Genomic DNA, 25,810 nt, shown 5'->3' with positions numbered 1-25,810 from the left:
GTTCTTTGTATATTTATATATGATTCTTTTTTTCTTTTTTTTAATTCAATATAAGACATACAATTTATACATGTATATGATTATAAAACAAAGTGATACCATGTAGCAGCAATAATGTTCTAACATGTTATACAAGATAAGCTAATATATATTTTTTGACCTTATAGTTTCTTTTTGATTAAAAAAAATAAATAAATAAAGTTAATATGTATTGTTTTCTTTGGTCGTTTAAGATTTTTAAGAAAGAAAACAAAAAAAATAGTTATGAATAAGGATGAGTTGAATAAAGTGAATAGAAAGCATACTGGACTTGTTTATGAGAGTTTAATGATTTTCCATTTTTGTTAAAATATATGAAGTGTATCATTGTTTAGGGCTATCTCTTTTTAAATTTGTATCTTCAGTTTTAAATAATTGATAAAACAGTTCATTGTAGGTTTTTGTTTTCTGTATTTCATTCTGAATATAAAATATTTCATCAATATAATTATGTTATTCACAGCGTTATTAACCTATTATATATGATTCTTAGTAAAATAAAATCATGTGTTGCAAAAATAAAAAAAATGCCTAAGATTGTGGATATAGAACAAACTCATTCATAAAGCTAATACATTTGTATAGTACAATGAAACATGCATCCTCTAATGCAAGACACATTATCATTTGACAAACATCAGATTCAACAGGTCACCACCACTACTGATGACAGTATACTGCATAGTTTGAATTAAAGAAACATGAATCAGTTTGGAGTATTTTATTAATTATTATGAAACAGATGATCATCCAGATCAATATAATCCACATCATCTTCTTTTAGGAGCCTTCTCGGTGCCTTTGAGGTACTTCTTGGGAATCTTGTACACATCTAAAATAGAGTAAACATTAAATGTTAAAGTTTTAATGTGTCTACAGGTGTAACTTATATAATAATTTGAGTGATTCCTGGCAGAACATGATAGGTAGGAACCACTTTCAAGCTGGAGGCAAACCGCTGGAAAGCGTGAATTTGTTACCCATTTACATTTTGATTTTATTGATTTAACATGCTTTAATAAATAACAGACTAATATGTTGAATTGATATCCCACCTCAAAAATAAATTTTGTGACAGATGGAAGACTGACGGACAACGCCAACTCTATATCGCTCGGCCTTTGGTGGAGAATAATAATTGTAATAGTTGTAAACAAATATATTGACTATTTGAACATTATATACTTGCTACACAAACTATTCCTTGGTGTTTGAATATTTGCCCCAAAATGGCTTCAAGCATTCCCGTGCTGCTTTAAATTGAAGCAAACATGTCACACCTCTATTTATAGAATGGGAAAGTTGCACAGTTTCTGTTTTGGATTGTGCAATCAATATATTATTACAATACATTTTAACACATTAGCTTTCTAAGAAAAAAACAACATGAAGGCAAATAATACTAGGATAAGTTTATAAGTATTATAAAGCCCTTTTGTTAAAAAATAAAACAAATTAAGTAGCAATAGTTAAATGGATATGGAGTCTGCCTTGCAAGCATGAGTGACCAGTGTTCAATGCCCACTTCTGGAAGATTCTCACAACCATTGCAAACACTTCAAGTACTAGTTCTTCCCATGAAACAGACTTACATTGTCTGTATAAGCCTAATACTTTTGGTATTTGCTTGTTTGGATTGTTTGCCAGTTCCAACAGTATTTCAGTCATATCACACTTTTCCTGGGTAGACTGGTTTACCAGTACTGCACACAGTTATGCCAGTAACTGAATACCGCCCTTCTTGAATGAGAGGTAGAGGGAAAATTGCTGGAGAAACAATTGAATGACCAATGCCTATGTAAGCCATGTGGCTGGGACAGAAATTGAACCCACAATCCTCGTAAGTTATGTGGCTGGGAATTGAACACACAATCCTTGGAAGTTATGCGACTAGGAATTTAATACACAATCTTTGTGAGTAATGTGGCCCAGAATTAAACACACAATCCTTGTAAGTTATGTGGCTAGGAATTGAACACACAATCCTTGTAAGTTATGCGGCTAGGAATTGAACACACAATCCTTGTCAGTTATGCAGCTAGGAATTGAACACACAATCCTTGTAAGTTATGCGGATAGGAATTGAACATACAATCCTTGTAAGTTATGCGGCTAGGAATTTAACACACAATCTTTGTGAGTAATGTGGCACAGAATTTAACACACAATCCTTGTAAAATATGTGTCTAGGACTAGAACACACAATCATTGTAAGTTATGCGGCTAGGAATTGAACACACAATCCTTGTTAGTTATGCGGCTAGGAATTGAAAACACAATCCTCGTCAGTTATGCGGCTAGGAATTGAACACACAATCCTTGAAAGTTATGAGGCTAGGAATAGAACACACAATCCTTGTAAGTTATGAGGCTAGGAATTGAACACACAATCCTTGTAAGTTATGAGGCTAGGAATAGAACACACAATCCTTGTAAGTTATGAGGCTAGGAATAGAACACACAATCCTTGTAAGTTATGCAACTAGGAATAGAACACACAATCCTTGTAAGTTATGAGGCTAGGAATTGAACACACAATCCTTGTAAGTTATGCAACTAGGAATTGAACACACAATCCTTGTAAGTTATGAGGCTATGAATTGAACACACAATCCTTGTAAGTTATGCAACTAGGAATTGAACACACAATCCTTGTTAGTTATGGGACAAGGAATTGAACACACAATCCTTGAAAGTTATGATGCTAGGAATTGAACACACAATCCTTGTAAGTTATGCAACTAGGAATTGAACACACAATCCTTGTCAGTAATGGGACAAGGAAATGTACACACAATCCTTGTAAGTTATGAGGCTAGGAATTGAGCACACAATCTTTGTAAGTTATGACGCTAGGAATTGAACACACAATCCTTGTAAGTTATGTAACTAGGAATTGAACACACAATCCTTGTTAGTTATGGGACAAGGAATTGAACACACAATCCTTGAAAGTTATGAGGCTAGGAATTGGACACACAATCCTTGTAAGTTATGCAACTAGGAATTGAACACACAATCCTTGTTAGTTATGGGACAAGGAAATGTACACACAATCCTGGTAAGTTATGTGGCTAGGAATTGAACACACAATCCTTGTAAGTTATGAGGCTAGGAATTGAACACACAATCCTTGTAAGTTATGCAACTAGGAATTGAACACACAATCCTTGTTAGTTATGGGACAAGGAAATGTACACACAATCCTGGTAAGTTATGTGGCTAGGAATTTAACACACAATCCTTGTAAGTTATGAGGCTAGGAATTGAACACACAATCCTTGTAAGTTATGCGGCTAGGAATTGAGTTTTCGTTCCATTGACCAATCGCATTTTGTTGAAATTACATTGCAATGTCAAATGACGTCACGATATGTAAACAACATTTGGGATTTATCATTATGTTAGCGTAAATATTTATTTAATTTGCTCATTTAAAAGCATGTGATAAAAAGATCTTACACTCGTCATTTCATACCATATTTTATTAAACTCATCCAGGAAATTTATTAGTAAGCTCGCCAAAGGCTCGCTTACTAACAAAATTCCTGAACTCGTTTAATAAACAAGGGCTGTTTGTAAAACATGCATGCCTCCCAAATGGGCTGTCAGTTGTAGTGGCAGCCATTCTGTGAATTTTTTTTTTTGGCACTATGACCTTGACCTTTCACTTAGTGACCTGAACGTCAATAGGGGTCATCTGCGAGTCATGATCAATGTACCTATGAAGTTTCATGATCCTAGGCGTAAGCTTTCTTGAGTTATCATCCGGAAACCATTTTACTCTTTCAAGTCACCATGACCTTGACCTTTGACCTAGTGACCTCAACGTCAATAGGGGTCATCTGCGAGTCATGATCAATGTACCTGTGAAGTTTCATGATCCTAGGCGTAAGGTTCTTGAGTTATCATCCGGAAACCATTTTTCTAAGTTGAGTCACCGTGACCTTGACCTTTGACCTAGTGACCTGAAAATCGATAGGGGTCATCTGCAAGTCATGATCAATGTACCTATGTAGTTTCATGATCCTAGGCGTAAGCTACTTGAGTTATCATCCAGAAACCATTTTTCTAAGTTGAGTCACCGTGACCTTGACCTTTGACCTATTGACATGAAAATCGATAGGGGTCATCTGCAAGTCATGATCAATGTACCTATGAAGTTTCATGATCCTAGGCATAAGCGTTCTTGAATTATCATCCAGAAACCATTTTACTATTTCAGGTCACCATGACCTTGACCTTTGACCTAGTGACCTGAAAATCAATAGGGGTCATCTGCGAGTCATGATCAATGTACCTATGAAGTTTCATGATCCTAGGCATAAGCTTTCTTGAGTTATCATCCGGAAACCGTCTGATGGACGGACATACGGACATATGGACCGACATGTGCAAACAATATTCCCCGTCTTCTTCGAAGGGGGGCATAAATATGGTATATGATAACTCGTGCCAGATCCTATATTTATTAAGCAAAGAATTCCTATAAACAACAAGATGTGTTTGTGAAACACAATGTCCCCCTATATGATGTTTGACCTTGTAGGATGACCTTGACCTTGATCCTTCACCACTCGAAATGTGCAGCTCCTTGAAAAACACACGCATTTCAAATATAAAATTGCTAGCTTCAATATTGCAGAAGTGACATTACATGCGCAATTTTGACCCATATATATGACCTTGAAGGATGACCTTGACCTTGACCTTTCACCACTCAAAATGTGCAGCTCCATGAGATACACATGCATGCCAAATATCAAGTTGCTATCTTCAATATTGCAAAAGTATTCATAAAATGAGCGATTTTTGCCACATATATTTGACCACTGACCTTGAAGGATGGCCTTGACCTTGACCTTTCACCACTCAAAATGTGCAGCTTCATGAGAAACACATGCATGCCAAATATGAAGTTGCTATCTTCAATATAGCAAAAGTTATTGCAAAATGTTAAAGTTGGCGCAAACAGACAGACAGACAGACAGACAGACCAACCAACCAACCAACCAACAGACAGGGCAAAAACAATATGTCCCCCACTACTATAGTGGGGGACATAAAAAAATCCATAAAAGGGGGCTTCAAATATATGTTGAACCAGATAAGCATTGCAGTTTGCACAGGCTAATCAGGGACAACACTTTAGGCCTAAATTGAATTTTCGTTGAGAAGACTTCCTATAAACAAAATAATCCATAAAAGTGGACAACACTTTACACATATACATTAAGCCCAGTTTTCCCAGATGGAGGCTCAAATGTTTTTACCATAATTTCAAGTCATTTTTTCCCACTCTGACCCCCACTACCTGATAAAAGTTCTGCCACATGATGCACCTGATTGCCCTGCACGACAACCTGTGGCCCCTTGTTCTTCTGCTGTGAGGGGTTCACCGTGGCGCTACACGCGACCTTGACCTGAACCCGGTGACCAAACTCCTTTGCATCTATCCCATAGATGTCCAGGTTCTCAATTATTGTGGCCTGAAAGAAAGTAGCTTTAAACTTATTTATTATTCGAAGGTCATTATTTACAAAAGCTTCATGCTATATTACGCACAAATATTGCTAAGAGATTGTGCCTTCAAACACTAGGTGACCTAGTTTTTTGAATGCACATTACCCAGACAGGAACTCAGAATAGATATTGTCAAGATCAACATTGTAATAAAGTTTAATTAAGATTGAGTTTTAATCAGGCCTCTAGAGTGGTTCCAAGGATGTTTCTAGAAATGGACACAGTGACCAATTTTTTTGGACCCAAGTGATCCATATTTAAACTTGGCCTAGATATTGTCAATATAGAAATTCGGATAAGGTTCCATCATAATTGAGGTGATCAAGTGGCCTTAAGAGTGGTAGCAATTTTTTTCTAACATTTGACCTAGTGACCTAGCTTTTGATTGCATGTCACTGAGATTCAAATTAAGCCTAGATATTGTCAAGATAATCTTGAGTGGTAACAATGCATTTATCAAGATTGGATAAAGAATGATTGTGGCCTCTAGAGTGATAAAAAGCTCTAGCTTACAACACTTGATACACTTTACAACGCTGGGTAAGAGATGCCCACAATATCTAACAACACTTTGTGCTAAGCTGAGCTAAATGTGCAATTGTGAGTTATCCTAAATGAGCAATACATTTATCCCCTAGAAGACTTTCACCATGAGTGTTCGCATAATACACCCGTTTTTTTAAAAGGGCTCATTACGATATGGTCTTGAAATTATCAAATTGGGATCGTAATTTTGATCCTTACTGAGTGAGCGTTCAAATGATTTTGATCAAGAAATAACAAGCACTGGTTCTACCAAGGAATATATGTAAACGAGCTTCAAGATTGCACGACTATCAAACTAAAAATGTAGCGTTACAAATAAAAATAAAGCAGATTTGACATTGCCATTTCTACATTTTTACCTTTTACCTTTTTGTTTGCTGCCCTCTGTACCACATCAATGGTAATTGGCTCCACTTTCCCCTTTCTGACCAGGGGCGGGCGGTCTGGAAACTCTATCTGGAACACTGGGCTCATCTTGTTCAACACCCTGAAATGTGGGGTCAGCTTTCAAGGACTGTTCAATGATAAGACGATGGCATAAAACTGCACAGAAATCCTAATGTGCTTTATACCCCACCACTCACAATGCTGATGAGGACTGTGCAATGATAAGGGGGTAAAAAGTGGCAGATTCAAAACCTACATGCTTGACCCCCCCCCCCAATCCAGTCGGCCAATTTGCATTACTGATGATTATGTAAGATGATGTTAATATGACTTGTTATTTCAGTTTCATGTGACATAAACTTAAATGGCTGTGGAGAGCCTGTTGACATTTTTACTGATGATTTCCAACAGCTTCTTTGCGCTTTTAAGCTACACATTCTTGTCCAAATATATTAATTATTTTCTTAATCATAGTCTAAACAGAACGCTGTATATCTTCAACAAGTTCAAAGTTTGATCAATAAAAACCAAAGCTCAACTGTTACACACATTTTCTTTTCTCATTATTTAAAGATATGACTAACATAGTGATAAGTCATTGTTCAAGTTTTATAAACATATTTATTTGTCAAATTTTTGGGTCACCAATACGTTTTCAATTACCTGGTAGAGCAAGTCTGAGCAGAAACAAGCATTTTTATTGAACAAAATTTAAAAATAAGACTAGTTTGCGATTATTAACAACACTATTTTTATAAGCATTTCAGTTGGATCATTGGTCAATACTTTTAAATTAAGACTAAAGGGTAATTTTGGAAACTGTCCAGTCATAGACCCAGGGGCTTTACTGATTCTTTTCTAAAACGTTGTCCTCAACTATAAGTTACAGTTTTTTTCAAACCTTTTTAACTCTTAGAATCAAGTTTGATATTGTCTCAAATATTATCAACAATTTCTTTAAATATAGTAAGAAATACATATAAAGAGGTTTTAAAACAAAATGGACAAAGGACCTATGAAGCTCACATAAGACCCAAGGTAACTAGAATTAACAAGGTAGTAACTAACAAGGTAATTATTCTCACTTTTCGAACACCATCATTTGTATACAAAATAATAATATTTTGCAACTTTTATTTGTTTAACTTCCAGATTTTTCTCAATTATTAATACCTCTAAATGTCCAACATCTACATAATATAAGAATACTACACTTGTGTATTCATCCTGTAACACCAGATCTAGGCAACAGTTTTACTCGATAGATTAAAGATTATGCATTTGAAATGATTGTAGTAAGTAAATAATAAATTTTATATTGTATATTTTTTGGAATTATGTCAATTAGACTCAGTCAAGAGAATCGATTGCTTTTGAAAACAAGTGTTTTGTTATTTAGTGCCACTTTACAGATCAGTTATCTGAGGTAACATGCCCTATTCAAAACGTGTGTGTGTGTGTGTGTGTGTGTGTGTGTGTGTGTGTGCAAAAAATAGGCTGCAAATGTTTAGAGCCATACTTGAAGATGTTAAAAATCACAATTCAATAACAATCAGTAACATTGAACAAAATCTTACTTTCCAAAGTTTGTTTTAGTTCAAAGATTTCAAGTCCTCACTTCATAATATTAAATATTAACCATGAGGCAGATGAAGTAGAACACAATAATGACCGCTTGAAATTTAGTAGGTATAATGTCATATTGTCTCTAAATTTTCGGACATTTTATACTGGGCTTACATTTTTTGTATCTAACTTCTCAGAAACAAGAATGTATTATTATGTTTAAGTGTCCAAAAACTTAAAAGTAATTATGGTTAACGGTTTTAAGCAGGAAGTGTTTACAGGTTAAGAATATAAATAGACTTATAAAGAAAACTGCCCATACACCTGGCAGACATCTTGTTGAACAAGAGCACCGCATAACGGGTGCCACGCTTGGCTGCGAAAGCTTGTCAGAATTTATTAATTTTTTTTAGGTCACAGTGACCTTGACCTTTGACCTAGTGACCCAAAATGGGTGTGGCGTGTAGAACTCATCAGGGTCATCTACATATGAAGTTTGAAAGTTGTAGGTGTAGGCACTTAGATTTTAGAGCCAATGTAAAGGTTTTAGCATGACGCCGGCGGACGGCTGACAGTGGACGGCGAGCAGGCTATGACAATACCTCGGGTTTTCTCTGAAAACAGCCTCGCTAACAAACAAAAATCATGTTCCAAACAAGACCTGACATCAATAAAACATAAATCTTTTATGTTCCGAGAAAGTTTCACAATGAGTGGTTAAAAATGTGACTTCTAGAGTGTTCAGATAATTGCACTTTAGCTCCAAGAAAACTGCCCAACCTCATAGCAGCCATGTTTTTAAATAAGTCAGAAATATCTTTAGATACTCGCCTAAATAAACATAAGAAAATTGTTGTGAGCAAGTGTCATGAAAATTGTAAAACAATTGTGACTTCTTGTGTGTTCACTAGCTTTGGCTTCACTTTGACCTTCAAAACTAGTTGTTGTCTTCACCTGATCCGGTTTCCAACCTACATAAATATAGTTGTGACAGATGTTCTGACCCAGTATCATGAAGATTGGAAATAAATGTGATATCTAGAGTGTTCACAAATTGTTTAAATTGACAGAAGACCAACATTTTGACACCTATGACCCAGTTTAAAATTCATTGAAGACATGATTGGGAAAAGTTTGTGACCTGGTTTCATGAAGATTGGGCAATTAATGTGGTCTCTAGAGTGTTCATTGGCTTTTCTGTAATTTGACCTAGTGAACTAGATTTGGTCTCCATATGACCATTTTCTAACTCACCTGTGACAAAGGTGGGGCAAATTTTATTACCAAGTTTCAATAGAGAATTCACAAGCAGTTTCTTTTATTTTACTAAGAGACTTAGTTTTGGATCCAACATCATCCAGTTACAAACTTGACCGAGATATCAATGGGACAAATTTAATGACCAAGTTTTACAAAGATTTGGCTTAAACTGATGCCTGTAGGCTTTTTTCCAAAGGTGCAAGATGACAACAGACTACAAAAGCACACCAAAGGAAAACAATTTGGAAAAGTAATTTTTAAGATCTTAATAAATGTTACTGTATATATGTATATGTGCCTGGAACATAGGCCTTGATCTACCTTGATGTGACCTCCTCCCATCTCAAGGTCGACTTGTCCCCTTCTGCCCTGGTCAGACAGATTTCCGCAAGCAATGGGTCAAGCACTACCTCTCTTTAATGATAAACCAAACAATTATTTCATTTGCGCTCTTTGTAAACAGGGCTTAATGCAAAGTGTCATCTCAGATTAGCCTGTGTGGACTGTGCGGACGACACTCTCCCCCTTTACTGAATTTGGCTAAATAGAGACTTTCTTTCAATAAAATCAGACAGTGCCGTCCCTGATAAGCCTGTGCAGACTGTCCGGGCTTATCTGGCACAACATTTTACTCACATGCATTAAACCCCCTCTTCCCAGAGCAAGACTTTTTTATATCATTCATGATACGTATTGTTTTGGATTGTTAATTTCTTTCAACCTTACTTTAATCAAGTCACAACAGAAAGTTCATCTACTAACACATTTACTGAAAAACCTAATTACATTTATGTACTTATTGAACATGCCTAAGCAAGTTACTGACAACTATTCTACTTAAAAAACAGATTGGGGATGGGGGAAAATAAGTGTGCACACCTGAGTAAAATAAAAATTTATAATTTCTAAACAAAAAGCTGACTATTTTATGATTGTGTATGTTTTGAACACAGCAAACGTTGCATAATTATATTAAAACACCATACCCTTTATTAGTTTCACTCTGCAAGTTGTTTTGTTTCACATATTCCACTAAGGCTGTTCTTAGGTCAGCACTTTTGAGGGTACTGCCTTTGCTACAAAACAGTTCATCAGATGTTTAATCTAGTAAAACAAGGGCTTTATTGTAAACATGGGTTTTAGAGTTATGCAATCCAGTAGCTACTAACACACAGATAACCTCCTGGGAGTATTTAAAACAGTTCACCACATTAACCTTCGAATGTGTAACTCACAAAAAAGTATCATACTCAGAGAATGAATCATTCCAAATATAAAAGGAAACCTAATTTTTGTACAAAATATGTGGTTCAAGTCAATAGAAAAACTTTTGACATCCTACTCAGAAGCAAAGTGTAAATGGCTATTTGCAAACATACTACATAGAGGTAAAATTAAGTATCTAAGGAGTAAAGGGTTAAACAATCTAAATAAGAAACCCTCATACTTGTATCCAAAGCCTTTGACAAGGGGGAGTATGTTGGCTGTGACTGCAAACATCTCAGATATCTGAGGCGGCTTGAATGAGTCCTTCGACGAAGCACCAGTTTCCTGAACAACCATCTCTGGGACCTCTAGACCACATAAACTATTGGAGAAAATACCAGTGAGCCTCGCTCTGGCAATACCAGGCTTTTAGCATGTCATAAAAAGGTGTCCCAGATTAGCCTGTGCAGTCTGCACAGGCTAATCAGGCACGACAGTTTTTCTCCTTAATTGGCTTTTTGTTTAGACTTTCTTTAAGTGAAAAAATGCATAAAAAGTATTGTCCTTGATTATCCAGTGCAGACTAAAAACATTTATTAAGACCTGTTTTCCGAGAGCGCAGAACAAGTAGTTAATTAAAACAGTTAAAACCTCTCTTGGTTAAACACAGTAACAAGTTTAACAAGAGGGGTTAATAGAACATGTAGCCCTGCTGACTTTCTCATTAAAAACTTGAGCAACACTTTGAACAGACTTTGCCATCCTTGCTATGATAATAACATGACGTTGATACAGTCTGTGTATCCCTTGCACCAGATGCATTCTTGTCAAAAGGGTACAGTAAGAATTTGCATTTTAAAGAACAAATAATAAGAGAAATGTCAAACACAAAACAGCAGTCATCTTCCATGTTTATGTGGTTATCTTAAGAATTGACCTGACAAATAAATGAAGTAGCAAGCATGCCCCCTGTATGGATGTTTATTCATCTAACTAGATTCAGTACTTTTTGAGTAATCATAGGTTCCTGGTACTACTTTTGTAACAATAGCAACCACAATTTTTCTATTACGAAAACACTTCAATAACTTACATACATGTATTTCCCATATGGCCCTCTATCCACACAACAGATTTAATCAGAGCTTTATTATATTAAAGTAATGGTAGGATCAAGATAGTGTTCCTGTCACCATAGAAACCACAATTTTGATCATGACGGAAAACTGAATAAATGTTCGCATAACCCATGTGTTCTCTTGGCAAACACAGAGTTTCATCAATCATGTTTAACCCTTTCCCACTAAGAGGCAAAGCAAAAATGAAAATATATGCAAACAGCATTAAACCAGAACAGCCTGCAAGTAACTCGCAGTCTGTTAAGATTTTATGCTGTTTGCTGCTCATCAGTATCTACGGGTAAGAAATGAAGCGTTTAAAATTTGAATCTAAAAAGAAGTCTTTAATTAAATTTAACTTTCTAATGGACTACAAATGCATCCAGATATGTATCCATGAAGAAATGGGTTAAGCGTTCTTGAGGTATCATCTGGAAACCATTTTACTACTTCGGGTCCTTGACCTTTTACCTAGTGACCTCAAAATCAAAAGGGGTCATCTGCGAGTCATGATCAATGTACCTATGAAGTTTAATGATCCAAGGCCTAAGCGTTCTTGACTTATCATTTGGAAACCATCTGGTGGACAGACATACGGACCAACATGAGCAAAACAATATACTAGTACACCCTCTCCTTCGAAGGGGGCCATAAAAATGTGACTTTTATAGTGTTCAATCACAAGGTTTGACCAAAACCATTTTTGAACTCAAATCTGGTATCAAAGAAACAAATGTTCTGATCAAATTTCATGAAAATTGGGCTAAAAATGTGACTTCTAGAGTGTTAACATGTTTTCACTATATACATATAGAGAAAAATGCCCCGCCCTCTGGCGACCATGTTTTTTCACTGATCCGAACCATTGTTGAACTCGTCCAAGATATCAATAAAACCAATGTTTTGACCAACTTTCATGATGATTGGGCAAAAATTGTGACTTCTTGAGTGTTTACAAGGTTTCTCTATAGCCAAATAGGGAAAACTGCCACTATATTCATATAAAGAAAAATGCCCCGCCCACTGGCGGCCATGTTTCTTCACCGATCTGGACCATTTTCGAACTCTTACGAGATATCAATTAAATCAATGTTTTGACCACCTTTCATGATGATTGGGCAAAAAATGTGACTTTTACAGTGTTTACAAGGTTTCTCTATAGTCAAATAAGGAAAACTGCCCCGCCCACTGGCGGCCATGTTTTTCAACAGACCGGAACCACTTTTGAAGTCAATCAAGATATCATTAAGACAATTATTTTGACAAAGTTACATGAAGATTGAAATAAAATGTGACTTCTACAGTGTTTACAAGTTTTTCGTTTTTTTTGACCTAGTAACCTAGTTTTTGACCTGGCACAACCGAGTTTCGAACTCGTCCAAGATTTTATTGGGGCAAAGCTTCTGACCAAGTTTCATGAAGATGGGACAACAAATGTGGCCTCTAGAGTGTCTACGAGCAAATGTTAACGGACGCTGGACAAAGACTGGTCAGAAAAGCTCACCTGAGCAATCAGGTGAGCTAAAAAACTAATAAGATTATATTTCAAGTTTGATAGCAATAGCTTAGGTGGGATGGTTGGACGGTCTTTCAAATTTAAAATAATAAAAATAAATATTTCAAATTCTTTTTGGGTGGTGATGGAGAGGGGGAATAATGTGGGGGTGTGGTCATTTATTATATTATCTTTCAAAAATAAGGGGTGAAAAAAGGAAAAAACAATTGACGGGGAGGGATTATGGGGTGGGGTGTGGGAGATGGTTTGGGTTGAGTATATTGTGGTATGTCAGGTAAGTGTCAAACTATTAATCACATTTGATCATAAATAAAGAAGTTAACAAGACAACTTGTCCTGTACAGTCCCCTTATGATAGTAAGCGAGTGTTCCAAGTTTGAAAGCATAAGCTATGATACTTTAGGAGTAAAGTGGACCAAAACACAAAACTTAACCAAATTTTTAATTTTTTAAATACAAAAAGGGGCCATAATTCTGTCAAAATGCCCGTCAGAGTTACATAACTTTGCCTGCAAAAATCCCCTTATGATAGTAAGCAAGTGTTCCAAGTCTGAAAGCAATATTATAGCTATGATACTTTATGAGTAAAGTGGACCAAAACACAAAACTTAACCAAATTTCAATTTACTAAGTTAGAAAGGGGCATAACTCTAAAAATAATGCTGACAGAGTTATGCACCTTGACCTACATAATTGTCTTATCGCCATGAAGAAGCATTCCAAGTTTGAGTTAATTATCTTTGATAGTAACAAAGTTATTTGACTTTATAAAATACATTAACCAACGCTGACGCTGGGGCGAGTAGAAAAGCTCTCATTTTTCTTCGAAAAGTCAAGCTAAAAAAAGTATATATTTTTCCCAAATGGGAGCTAAAAATTCCAAATTGAAGGTTTCCAAAAAAAAAAAAAAAAATGTTTTTGTTTTTTTAGATCTCAATATTTTGTTGAACTCCCATCCATGTAAGTTCAACCATAGTAAATATAATACTGAAAACACATGTACTCTAAATTTTGAAGAATTTTTTAGCAAAACAACTACAACACTAATTTCCCAATTTTAGTCAAAACACTGCAAATTTTCCCAATCCAAAGGGACCCGGCCCCATTCCCAAAATGGTGAGAGAAAAAACACTGCTCACAGACATATTCTTGTTCATGATTGGTACATACTTACAGCTCGTGTGATTTGTCAATCTCCACTACTGCATCAACGCCCTTGGTCACCTCCTTGACCAATATTATACCCGACTTCTGTTGCTTTTGAAGAAACTTCGACAGCTATGAACACGGAATAGACAATACCTTACTTCAAAATGTGTTTGTGCAGGTATAATGATAAACTCAAACTAAAAATTGAGGATTCATCATGTATTATCATCCGTATGTTTTTCACACCAAAACACTCAACAAAAAGTATAAGCTGTTTGTTACAGAATTTGGGAAGAGTATCATTAGCTCAGCAGATTAAGTCTATATATCTTTGAAATCGTTCAGTTTGTGATGCAAGCACCAAATTTGGCACATATACTCTTCAGTAACTATAGATTTGATACAGCACGTTAGCCAATACAAACTTTCAAAATGGCGTTCGTTCTCAAGATGGCCGTCGTTAGGATTGAAAAATGAAAAAAAAAAGAAACAAATTCTCTGAAAGATTTTACTGCTGTGAATAGTCCTTTATTTTGATTTCGTACACAACAATTTGACTAGTTTGAATTTAAATTCAGACATTGTTTAAGTTTAATATAGTTCACACAAATCCAACATGGCTTCAACAATGGCAGACAATTTAAGATGGCCACAAAAACCTATTTATGATCATAGCTATGTAACTATCCACTCAAATGTGATGAATTTGGTGTCTATACCCAGGTTTCAGGGGGCAAAGAACACATTTATTTCGTCAGACAAAGTGTAAGTTAATAATGTCACACAGAAATCCAACATGGTGTCCAAAATGGCTGCCAAAACAAATTAATGATCATAACTATGTTACTTTCCACTCAATTTTAGATCTAGATTTTGGTGTCTATAGATAAGTTTCAGGGGGCAAAAAACACATTAACGTCATCAGACATTTTTTAAGTTTATTATATATCAAACAAATCCAAAATGGCCGACAAGATGGCCTTCAAAAACTATTTATGATCATAAAATATGACTATGTAACTGTCCACTCAAATTTGATTAATTTGGTGTCTATACCCAGGTTTCAGATAGAAAAGAACACATACATATCACATTAATATCATCAGACAAAATGTAAGCTAAGTATGCTACACAAACATCCAACACGGCGACCAAAATGGCCATTAACAAAATACGAAGGACAACAAGTCCATAACTTGTTACTCAAAAGTTATGGTTGTTATGTAAAACGCCACAGTTTAAGAGACAAGGAACACTTTAATCGAGTTTAGGTTATCATTAAGCAGTTGAATAATCATAAACTCTAATTTATGACATTTGGAAGAGAGAATGAACTAGCACATGACTTCAAAATAGGATCAGGCTTTACTAACTTCTGTAGACTTCATTTTTTACCGTTGCTGAAAATCATTGAATATTAATTACAGCCTGAATAAGCATGAGTTCTTCCAAAAGGTTATTATTATACACTTTGTGTTCCTTTTTTGACTATTTATTTACATCAAAGCAGAAGTAGGTGGTCTTATTGTCCCTTTCGGAGTAATCCAGGATCTAGATGAGCAAATCTGTATCCTCGTCAAACAACTGTGTGGTGCTACGACGGGATCGTTATACTGTTTCTTAAAAAATTTCACGTCTGCATCCACTGAAGACAGAACAACATAGCATCCCATTTAACCCATTTATGCCTAATGGACTCTCCCATCCTTCTAAATTGGATCAATTTATTTCCAAAATTAGAGATGTCTAGTATATTTATTTCTATATTTAGAATATTTCTTACAGAAATTCCTTTAACAAAAAAGGACTTGGCAAACATCACAGACCCTGATGAGACGCTGCATCATGCGGTGTCTCATCTTGGTCTCCGCTGTTTGCCAAGTCCTTTTTTCTAGATGCTAGGCATACATGGGTTAAGGCAGAGTTGTGGTGATCAGAGCAATCATGCCGGCCTTGTTTCTGTCATGAGACAAAAAGTCTTCCTTTTTTACATGAGCATTCTGTTTCTTTGCTGAAACTCACAATATGATTCAAGTTTGTTTCATCGTCTCCGGTGCGTGTTGTCTTTGTTATAATGACCGTCTTCGTAGCCATCGAACCCCACTGTCGCTTGTCCGTAATGCATTTTCTATGAATCTACATAAGACTCGGCTATTGCGTTATATAAGTTGCCCTTCTCCATGGTCAAGGATGCAGCAAAGTGCCACCATCATGCATCTTTTTCATGAATACAGTTCATCTCAGCCTCACATGATGTATCTATAACATACTCTCAAATTGTCTGAGTGATCTGAGGCTTATCTGATGTACACAGTATGTTCTTGGTTTCAAAGAAGGCAGCAAGATGGGAGCTCAGTTCAAAAGACAATACGACTGCAAGGGAAGGATCTGCAGATTTTGACACCACCAGGAAACGCTGGAACAGAAGAGCAGGATAAAAAGCACGGTCAGAAGCGATCTTAACAGCCAAGCTATTCTCAAGAGCTTTGGCTCTGTATTTTCTCATGAATTTATAAGCAAAGACCGACTTGCCTATGATATCTCTTTTGATCGTTTTCCCAATCGCCTAAACTGCATGAACATTCACATCTGACCCAGCCCTTATCTTATTGACCATGTTTCTCAGAGTAGGTTTAGCTGTGTATGGAGAGCAGGTTGTAATCTGTGTCTGCATTTTCTATAGATCAAAAGAATCCCCTTTGATGCACGCCTCAGTTGAATCTTTGTGTTGTGGAGTTGAAGTATAGGTCGGATCTGTGAAATCCTGCATCCCACTGTTGTGCTCGAATGATACAGATAGGGTCCAAGGGGTCTGCATTTCCTCAGCCATTTCACTGCCGCGAGTTAGACCACATGTGCTCTATAAACACATCATAAATGTGTGCTCAATGGCAAGATCACGGCCTAGCCCAGCATAGCACTGATGGCTCCTACGAACAACCTGAAAACCAATACCGAACTTTCTATAAGCGTCTGGTTGCGTTTCCTCTAGGTCGCTTATTTGCAGCAAAGATGGATAGCAAATTGTGCACTGCCTGCTGATGCATCAGCCAACACCCAGTACGATATGCTTTAATCAACACCCTTGAATTGTTAATCATAAGCTGATAATTCAGCCATACTATGCTTGTCTTTGAGGTCTGGGCAAGTTCATGTTTCTTCTTCTCTGTAGCCCTCTCAGATTTGATATAAAACATATCATCTGCTAGCGTCATTTTGCTCCTAAGAAGGGAAGAGTACAAATCCTTTGCATGATCCAGCAGTATCTGAATGTCTGGATCTTCCTGGATCAGTTCGGCTGTAAGCTGGCTGTGTATGCACTTTTCAACAAAAAACAATTTTGCGCATTTTCTCTATAGACTGCCTCAAGTATGTTTTTGAGAGCGGTTTCTGCCATGAGGGATCCTTTGCCCCCCTCCCAAGTTCATACGTCTATGAAACATCCCAAATTCTAATAAACACTTTTAACTACTTTGTGGCCCATCGGTAATGATTTTGACAGCCTTCCAATACAAGGGTTGGTCAAACGTTACAATGGTGTGAAGGTTGTGGCAAGGTTGCAAACTAAAGCTTATGTTGACATAGGCAAGAATTTGAATAACAATTGCAGGCCAGGGTACTGTATTTTCTGGTGCAAGATACGCATCATTCCCTGCAAATTCAGTGTTGCCTGATTCTGAAAAATATCGATCCTCTTGTCAAAATCCAAAAATCACGGCAGGTCCAAACTATGGCGTTCCACATAACAAACATCACATCAAAAGTAATGGACTTGTGGTCCTTCGTATTGTGCCGTTTGACGCCATGTGAGATTTCTGTGTAACATAATACACTTTAACTATGTCTGACAATCTTTTCCCCTCGAAACCTCTGTATAGACACCAAAATCATCAAATTTGAGTAGATATTTACATAGTTATGATCATAAATAGGGTTTGGCGGCCATCTTGGTGGCCATTTTAGATGCCATGTTGGATTTGTGTGTACTATTGTAAACTTTAACAATGTCTGATGATCTTTATGTGTTCTTTGCCAATTGAAACCTAGGAATAGACACCAAATTCATCACAAGAGCACCGCATAACGGTTGCCACACTCGGCTGCAAAAGCTTGTCAGATTTTTTTTTTTTTTTAAAGGTCACAGTGACCTTGACCTTTGATCTAGTGACCCAACAAGAGATGTGTTTGTCCGAAACATATGCCCCCTTACTGATCCGCATTGAGATAATATTTCTATTTATCATTTGGCAGGTATAGAAATCATCTCCCTTTAAAGGTTATTACTTCCCTTCAATTTTGTCCAATCCAACTGGGGGGTGGGTGGGGGGGAGGGTCTCACAGTCAATTATGACCATGTCAAACATCACTGACAACCAAGGCCTGTGGTTTATCAAAGAGATCATAGCCAGAGTTGATCATGTATCTATGCACATAGGTCCACAGGTATGTAATGAACATCAAAAAAATTATAAATTTATTATATCATTTAAAAACACACTTTGACAAATCAATCATTTGGGTCATAAATAATCTAAATAATAAATCTGTACAGTAACTGTGAAAAGATCTTCAATTCTTGGTAAGGAAATATATAATATGAGATTTATAATTATATAAATTACTTCCCTTAAAAATAATTGTCTGTAACAAATCTCTATTTATAGAAGCAAATAATTAAAAGCCACTACCGTGACTGTAGATTCACCACTCAAAATGTGCAGCTCCATGAGATACACATGCATGCCAAATATATAAAGTGGCTCAATAAAAAATACTTTTCACCCTCTTTAAAGCTTATTACTTCCCTTAAATCTGTATTTTTTACTATAGACCGTAAAGGATGACCTTGACCTTTTACCACAATGTGTTTGTCAGAAACACAATGCCGCCTACTGCGCCGCTTTGATTTATTTAACAAAAATATATGTGGGCAGGTCAGATAACTATGTCCATTTAAAGCTTATTACTTTCCTTGACTTTGTTTTTTCGACCCTAGACCTTGAAGGATGATGTTCACCTTGAAATTTTACCACTCAAAATGTGCAGCTCCATGAGATACACATGCATGCCAAATATCAAGGTGCTATCTTCAATATTCAAAAAGTTATGACCAATGTTAAGGTTATAGCAGGACGCCTACGGCGAACGACGAGCTGGCTATGACAAAAGCTCAGGTTTTCTCCAAAAACAGCCTTGCTAAAAAAGGAGTGGATAATTACATATTTATGATCATTAATATGCTTTGTTGGCCATCTTGGCGGCCATTTTGGACGCCATGTTGGATTAGTGTGTAATATAATAAACTTAAACAATGTATGATGATCTTAATGTGTTTTTTGCCCCTTGAAACTTATGTATAGCCACCAAAATAATCAAATTTGAGTGGATATTTACATAGTCATGATCATTTATATGTTTTGGTGGCCATCTTGGCGGCCATTTTGGACGCCATGTTGGATTTGTATGCTTTATTGTAAACTTAAACAATGTCTGATGATCTTAATGTGTTCTTTGCCCCTTGAAACTTAGGTATAGAAAACACATTCATCAAGTTTGATTGTATAGTTACATAGTTATGATCATTAATAGGTTATTTGCAGCCAACTTGGCGGCCATCTTGAAAAAACAAACTTTCCGGAGGTCTGATTGTGATAAACTTTTGATATGTTTTAAAGGACCTACTACCCTACCAGGGTCAGTTAAAATACCTTGTGTAGCAATTTTTTGGTGGTTGAAGTTTTTTTTTCTTCATATATTGACCCTTCTAGTACTTCTTGCTAAAAACAGAGTATAAGGGGCCATCTTGAAAAAAATGCCGCCATTTTGAATTTTCAAGTGGCTAACATGCTTTTTGAAGAAAGGGGTACCTAAAGGTAATTTATGCCAAATTATATGCTTGCATAACTAAGTGAAAGATTTTTTCAATAATCAGTGCAGCTACATACACTGCATAAATTATTCAAAAGAGTGGTAGTTACATCACAAAAATAGTTCACTCACTGATTCTGTCAAAAGGCTTAACGGTGAAATTCTTTCCAAACACTTTTACAACATACCTTTTTATATGAAGATTTCTTGATATCCAGGTATTTTCCTTTTGGACTACAAAAATATAATGAAAATAATTGTGAACTAGGGTAATAACTTAAAACAAGAGATTTGGTTGTCAGAGACACAATATACCCCCTACTGCGCCGCTTTGAAGCTATATATTTCACCTTTGACCTGATAGGATGACCTTGACCTTTCACCACTCAAAATGTGCAGCTCCATGAGATACACATGCATGTCAAATATCAAGATGCGATCTTGAATATTGAAAAAGTAATGGGCAATGTTAAAGTTTTCAGACAGACGGACAGACTAACGGACAGTTCAACTGCTATATGCCACCCTACCTGGGGCATAAAAATCCCTCTGCTGTGCTTTTACAGTTAAAGGGAAAACAACTCAAGAATGTGTCTATCACCGTTTAATGGCAAATTACTCAGGAATGTATCACATTTCAAGGACGAATAGGGAAAGTGAGCATCACCTTTTTAGGGCAAATAACTCATGAATGTATCACATTTCAAGGACGAATAGGGAAAGTGAGCATCACCTTTTTAGGTCAAATAACTCAGGAATGTATGCAGAATATTTCAAGGACGAAAATTCAGGAATTAATGCATAACCTAAGGGTCTTCCACATCTTCATTTATAAGTGAAGACCCTTTTTGACCTTACATTTCAATTCTTTGATTAATATTGCATGGCTATAAACAAATGATCATACATTCTCTTACTAATTATTATTGATATTGAACATATCCTGTGAAATGTGAACAGTTTGAAGTTAAGTTTGGTGTTAACATTTTCAATACAACAAAACTAGCTTAAATTCTTGATGTCTAATGTAGAACATTGTCAACCTTACCAAATCAATCAATAAATGTATTCATGACTAATAAATAATCATAATCAATAAATGATTTAAAATGCATCACCATGATTAACAGAAATTGTTAAAAAATCCCAATCCACACCCATAAAATATACTTTTTTCAGAAAGAAAAGTAAAATGTTTATTATACAGTAGACTCTCTGTAAACCGGACGGTCTGGGGACCGGCCTGATCGTCCGGTTTTTAGAGAGTTCCGGTTTGCCAAGAGAAGGCATATTGCTGAAATATACATTTCATGCATTGTGTACATAATCATATAAGAACAAAACAAACCCTATACATTTACATGTACCATGTGATAAATGTACTCATGTAATGTTTATGTTTAAAGTAATTTTTAAATAATAAGTTTGTATTCGATTAAAAGCAAACAACATTCCATACCGACTTTTTAGATTATTAATACTGAAGATGCGTTTGAAATTACGAAAAGGCAATGAATAAATTTGCAGACAGATGGATGGATAATTAACGGTCATATTTCTCACAGTTTTTTCTGACAAACCATTCAAGCGTTTGAAAACATGTCTATACGATCTTTTAAATTACCCATGAAGATCACAAGAAAGCGATCGTCGCAACGGCATGCATTAATTTTAAAATTAAATTGTTTATCATAAGCTTAATAAAACGGTCGCGTCAATCACTTTTTTGGTATTACCGCACGTCTCTAATAGACATTCACAGTTTGTTTTACTTTATTTAATCGGACTCAATAGCGCCGTAACGACTTGACACCTTTATTGTATGTTAAATTCTTTTATCGATAATTGCGCAATGCGTGACACCGCACGCGCCACGCTGACTTGGTATTGTAATTTACACGCCTCGGGCTTCTTGATAATTTGGACCGTCCGGTGTACTCAATGTATTTTGCGTTGAAATCACGAAATTCAAGGAGATATCCGTTTGGTATCCGGTTTTGAGAGAGTTCAGTTTATTCAATGTTTTTAATCAAAGAAATAGAAGGGGAAATACGGGACTTGCCCGACCGTTTGGAATCGGGAGATTTCCGGCATTCGCACAGTCCGATTTTGGCAGAGTCTACTGTATCTCAATTACAATTTATAAACATCTAACAAAATGTATAACTATAATTTATATTATTTTTTCCCGAGATGGCCATGGAAAGGCCTGACTTGTCAATATTTGTTGATAAAAAATCCCAATTATGTCGATAAAAAATTCCAAAAATTGCCATTTTATTCATTTATAAAATACCAATCTGACCAGAATCCTGTTCCCAGAATAGCTAGAAAAAAAACATGAATTGGGAAAAAATCAAAATTATTTATCATATATGATTATAAATAATAGTATACCAATTGTTTACAAGTGCATGTTTACCAGTAACTGCTTTCTAAATTGTATATTATAAAATGCTAGGGAATTAACTTGCTGTATGATGAACTCAATTAACCAATTATTGAGTTTATTGCAAACCTTAAGAATATTTTTATGGAAATTTTGGTCAGATTTTTTGGAGAAAATGGTCCTTTTTGCCATTTGGAAACAGCTTTTTTAATTTAGTTTAATTTAAATTCTTGTAGGCCTTAAATATTTCCATTACCTGAAGACCTGTGTTTTAGCAATAAGCAGTTCATAAAAGCATTTAAAGCACACACTGTTGCTAGTTTTATAGTCACAAATAACGATTAAAGGCATAAAATAGAATACAAATTAGATTAAATATCCTGCATATGGTCACTTTGACATTTTGTGAAGCTTTATTTACGTTTTTATCATGTTATGTTTCAAGAGCTTTATCATATAACGGTATTTAAACAGAATGGATTATATGGGGATGTCATGGGGGTGGCATAATGGGTATGGTGTCCACATTTCAACATCGAGTGTGCTTTCTCAAGATTTCTCCAAAGATACAAAGCACTTGTTCAAAATGTTCTTCCATGGAATCCTACACAATAGTGTCTTGATAAGCAAAAGGCTTAACATGCAATCATCCAATCACATAGACACGTTTAAACAAATGAGCCCGGAAAAACTGGGCATCATGCACGTGAATAAAAGTTTGGTCCAAACAAGCTAATCAGGGAAAACACTGAACTGAATTTTTGTTTTTTAAGAGACTCCTTTAAAACAAAAAATTCCATAAAAGTGGAAAGTATCTTCCCTGATTAGCCTGTGGGTACTTGCATTTTGCCCAGTTTTCCAGGCGCAAATGAGCTTGACCTGGTGCAAACCAGACAACTTGAAAAAAAAAAGATGAAAAGAGAAACCCTCACCAGTATTTGAGCATGTGGTTCTTGTAGAACGTTCCAGTCGCCAGGGGCAGATCAGTCTTCTTCAATGAGGCCTTGATTGAACACAGGAAACAAAACTCCAGGAGCTCATCTGTCTCCTCTTGAAAAGGGAGCAAAACACAGGAAACAAAACTCCAGGAGCTCATCTGTCTCCTCTTGAAAAGGGAGCAAATTGAAATAAGCTTAGGGGCAGCACTTTCCCCTTTTATGGAATTATCTTTTAAATGAAGTCTTTTCTAAACCGAAAACAAGTCTAAGCAGAAAGTGTGGTCCCTGATTAGCCTGGACGGACTGCAAAGGCTAATATGGGACGACAATTTACGCACATGGACAATGCCTTGATAGCGCACAGAAAATAGAACTTCAGTCGCTCATCTGTGTCGAAATATAGAAATGGGACTGGAAGGTGAAATTATTCACATGTACATATCTGACCTTCATTTAAATAACTAAGAAATAAGAAAGCAGGATCTTATGAGCCTTTTTCTGAAAAACTGGCCTTAATGCATATATGTAGTGTCGCCAGAGATTAGCCTGTGCAGTCCTCACATGCTATTTTGGGATTACACTTTCAGCTTTTATGAAATTTTTCGTTTTAATGAAGTCTCTTCTTTACGAAAAGCCAGTCTAGGGGGAAAGCACCATACCTAATTAGCCTGTGAATATAGGGCAGCACAGGCTTGTCAGAGACAACACCTTATGCAACTGCATTTAGCCACATTTTACTGAGGTGAGGCTCAAATATATCACTCACACTAGGGATCTGACCTCAATTCAAGGTGCTTAAAAATAAGACGTCTGGATACTATTAAGATTAAGAAGCTGAATGAATACTTTTTTACCGGTACTTTACAAAATGTCATTATTTTCAAGTGCCCTTATATATATTGTAGGGTAATTAGTTAAATATAAACACTGAACTCACCTGTACTCATTGGTTGTGGAGTTTCCACTTCTGAACACAAAGTCAACTGTTCAGTACCTTCAACAATTTCCTCATCACCACATCCACTCTCTGAATTATTACTATCCCCAAGACTGCTTTTCTTATCACCATTGTGTTCTTCCACCCAATTTTCTGCAATATTTTCATCATGAATGCCTTGTACACTCTCCGTCATTTCAGCCTCAGTCCCATTAACTTCACCTTCTACAGATTCCTCACCAACAATTTCAGCATTTACTTCATGAACACTGTTATCAGTTGCCAGTTCTCTGTCCAGATTACCAGTTTTATGTGATGGTTCAATAACATTATCAGCCTTAGCTTCATGAACATTGTTATCAGCTGCCTCAACTCTTTTCACTTCCCCAGTTCCATCTGATGGTTCAGTTGGTTCATGTCCTTCCTCATGGTTCATATACAACTCCTCTGGTAAAGGGTCATCTTCTGCTTCTGGGGGTTTCGATCTATCTCCAAAGGCCCTAGAATAGGAAAATCCCCTAGTTAAAAGCGATAGGTCAGTAATGCCTTAAAAAATGGCACATTGTGAAATTGAAAATTGCTTTGTTACAGCCCGGTTTTGTCAATGAAATATGAGTAACTCAAAATACCCTAGAATAGGAAATTTAAACTGTGCATATTGAGGACTCTCAAACTTACAAAAAGCAGTTAAAAATAATTTTGCCAGTGAATCTTTATGTTGCTCACCAAAAAGTGTACATTACATCAAAACTTTTAAGGGGTCTTTTTTATTTTTCTGTTCTAAGCCATGCACATCTGATCAAGAGGGTAAAAGGTACGAAAGTATTTTGTTCACTTTCAACAAAGTTTACCATTCAAAATGAGGCAAACATTGCCATCTCCTGAAGATAAAGATACATTCATACATTAGAGGATTGTTCTGGGAAATTTCGGTGTAAAGTGCATGTGCCTAAAGTGTAATCCAAGACTAGCCTGTGCAATATGACTCTTTCAAACAAAAAATTCCCCAAAAGCGGTAAGTGTTGCCCCTGATTATCTTGTGCGGACTTCACAGGCTTGTCTGGGATGAAACTTTAGCCCACTTTCCGAAGAACGAGACTCAAATAATGGCTAACAGATGACATTATACAAATATCAAGCACCAAAGGAAGCACTCTTTCAAATCCCCTTACCATCGCTCGTCCCCAAGCACCAAAGGAAGCACTCTTTCAAATCCCCTTACCATCGCTCGTCCCCAAGCACCAACGGAAGCAATCTTTCAAATTCCCTTACCATAGCTCGTCCCCAAGCACCACAAGAAGCACTCTTTCAAACCCCTTACCATAGCTCGTCCCAAAGAACCAAAGGAAGCAATCTTTCAAATCCCCT

General features: G+C 36.2%; 1 protein-coding gene across 1 annotated transcript; it reads right to left on the bottom strand.

Moving 5' to 3' along the window:
- Window positions 1-745: 745 nt before the first annotated feature.
- LOC127839920 (eukaryotic translation initiation factor 2D-like) lies at window positions 746-24,878 on the bottom strand. The gene is made up of 10 exons (XM_052368311.1): window positions 24,443-24,878; window positions 23,500-23,617; window positions 20,367-20,412; window positions 14,336-14,439; window positions 10,769-10,909; window positions 10,308-10,397; window positions 9,643-9,735; window positions 6,475-6,595; window positions 5,354-5,528; window positions 746-871 (listed from the first exon to the last, which is right to left on the bottom strand). Exons 1-10 carry the CDS (start codon window positions 24,876-24,878, stop codon window positions 810-812), a joined length of 1,386 nt encoding a protein of 461 aa, XP_052224271.1. The 3' UTR covers window positions 746-809.
- Window positions 24,879-25,810: the final 932 nt, after the last annotated feature.

Source organism: Dreissena polymorpha, chromosome 7, assembly GCF_020536995.1.
Source record: "Dreissena polymorpha isolate Duluth1 chromosome 7, UMN_Dpol_1.0, whole genome shotgun sequence".
NCBI classification, from domain to species: domain Eukaryota; kingdom Metazoa; phylum Mollusca; class Bivalvia; order Myida; family Dreissenidae; genus Dreissena; species Dreissena polymorpha.
Note: the sequence above shows the minus strand (reverse complement) of the source record. Positions and strands in the feature narration are given on the sequence as shown.

Coding starts and splice junctions, on each gene's coding strand:
- LOC127839920 (XM_052368311.1), bottom strand. CDS start 24,878: ATGAACCATGAGGAAGGACATGAACCAACTGAACCATCAGATGGAACT. Junction 23,618..24,442: donor TCCACAACCAATGAGTACAG/GTGAGTTCAGTG, acceptor TCCCTTTTCAAG/AGGAGACAGATGAGCTCCTG. Junction 14,440..20,366: donor AGAAATCTTCATATAAAAAG/GTATGTTGTAAA, acceptor CCGTGTTCATAG/CTGTCGAAGTTTCTTCAAAA.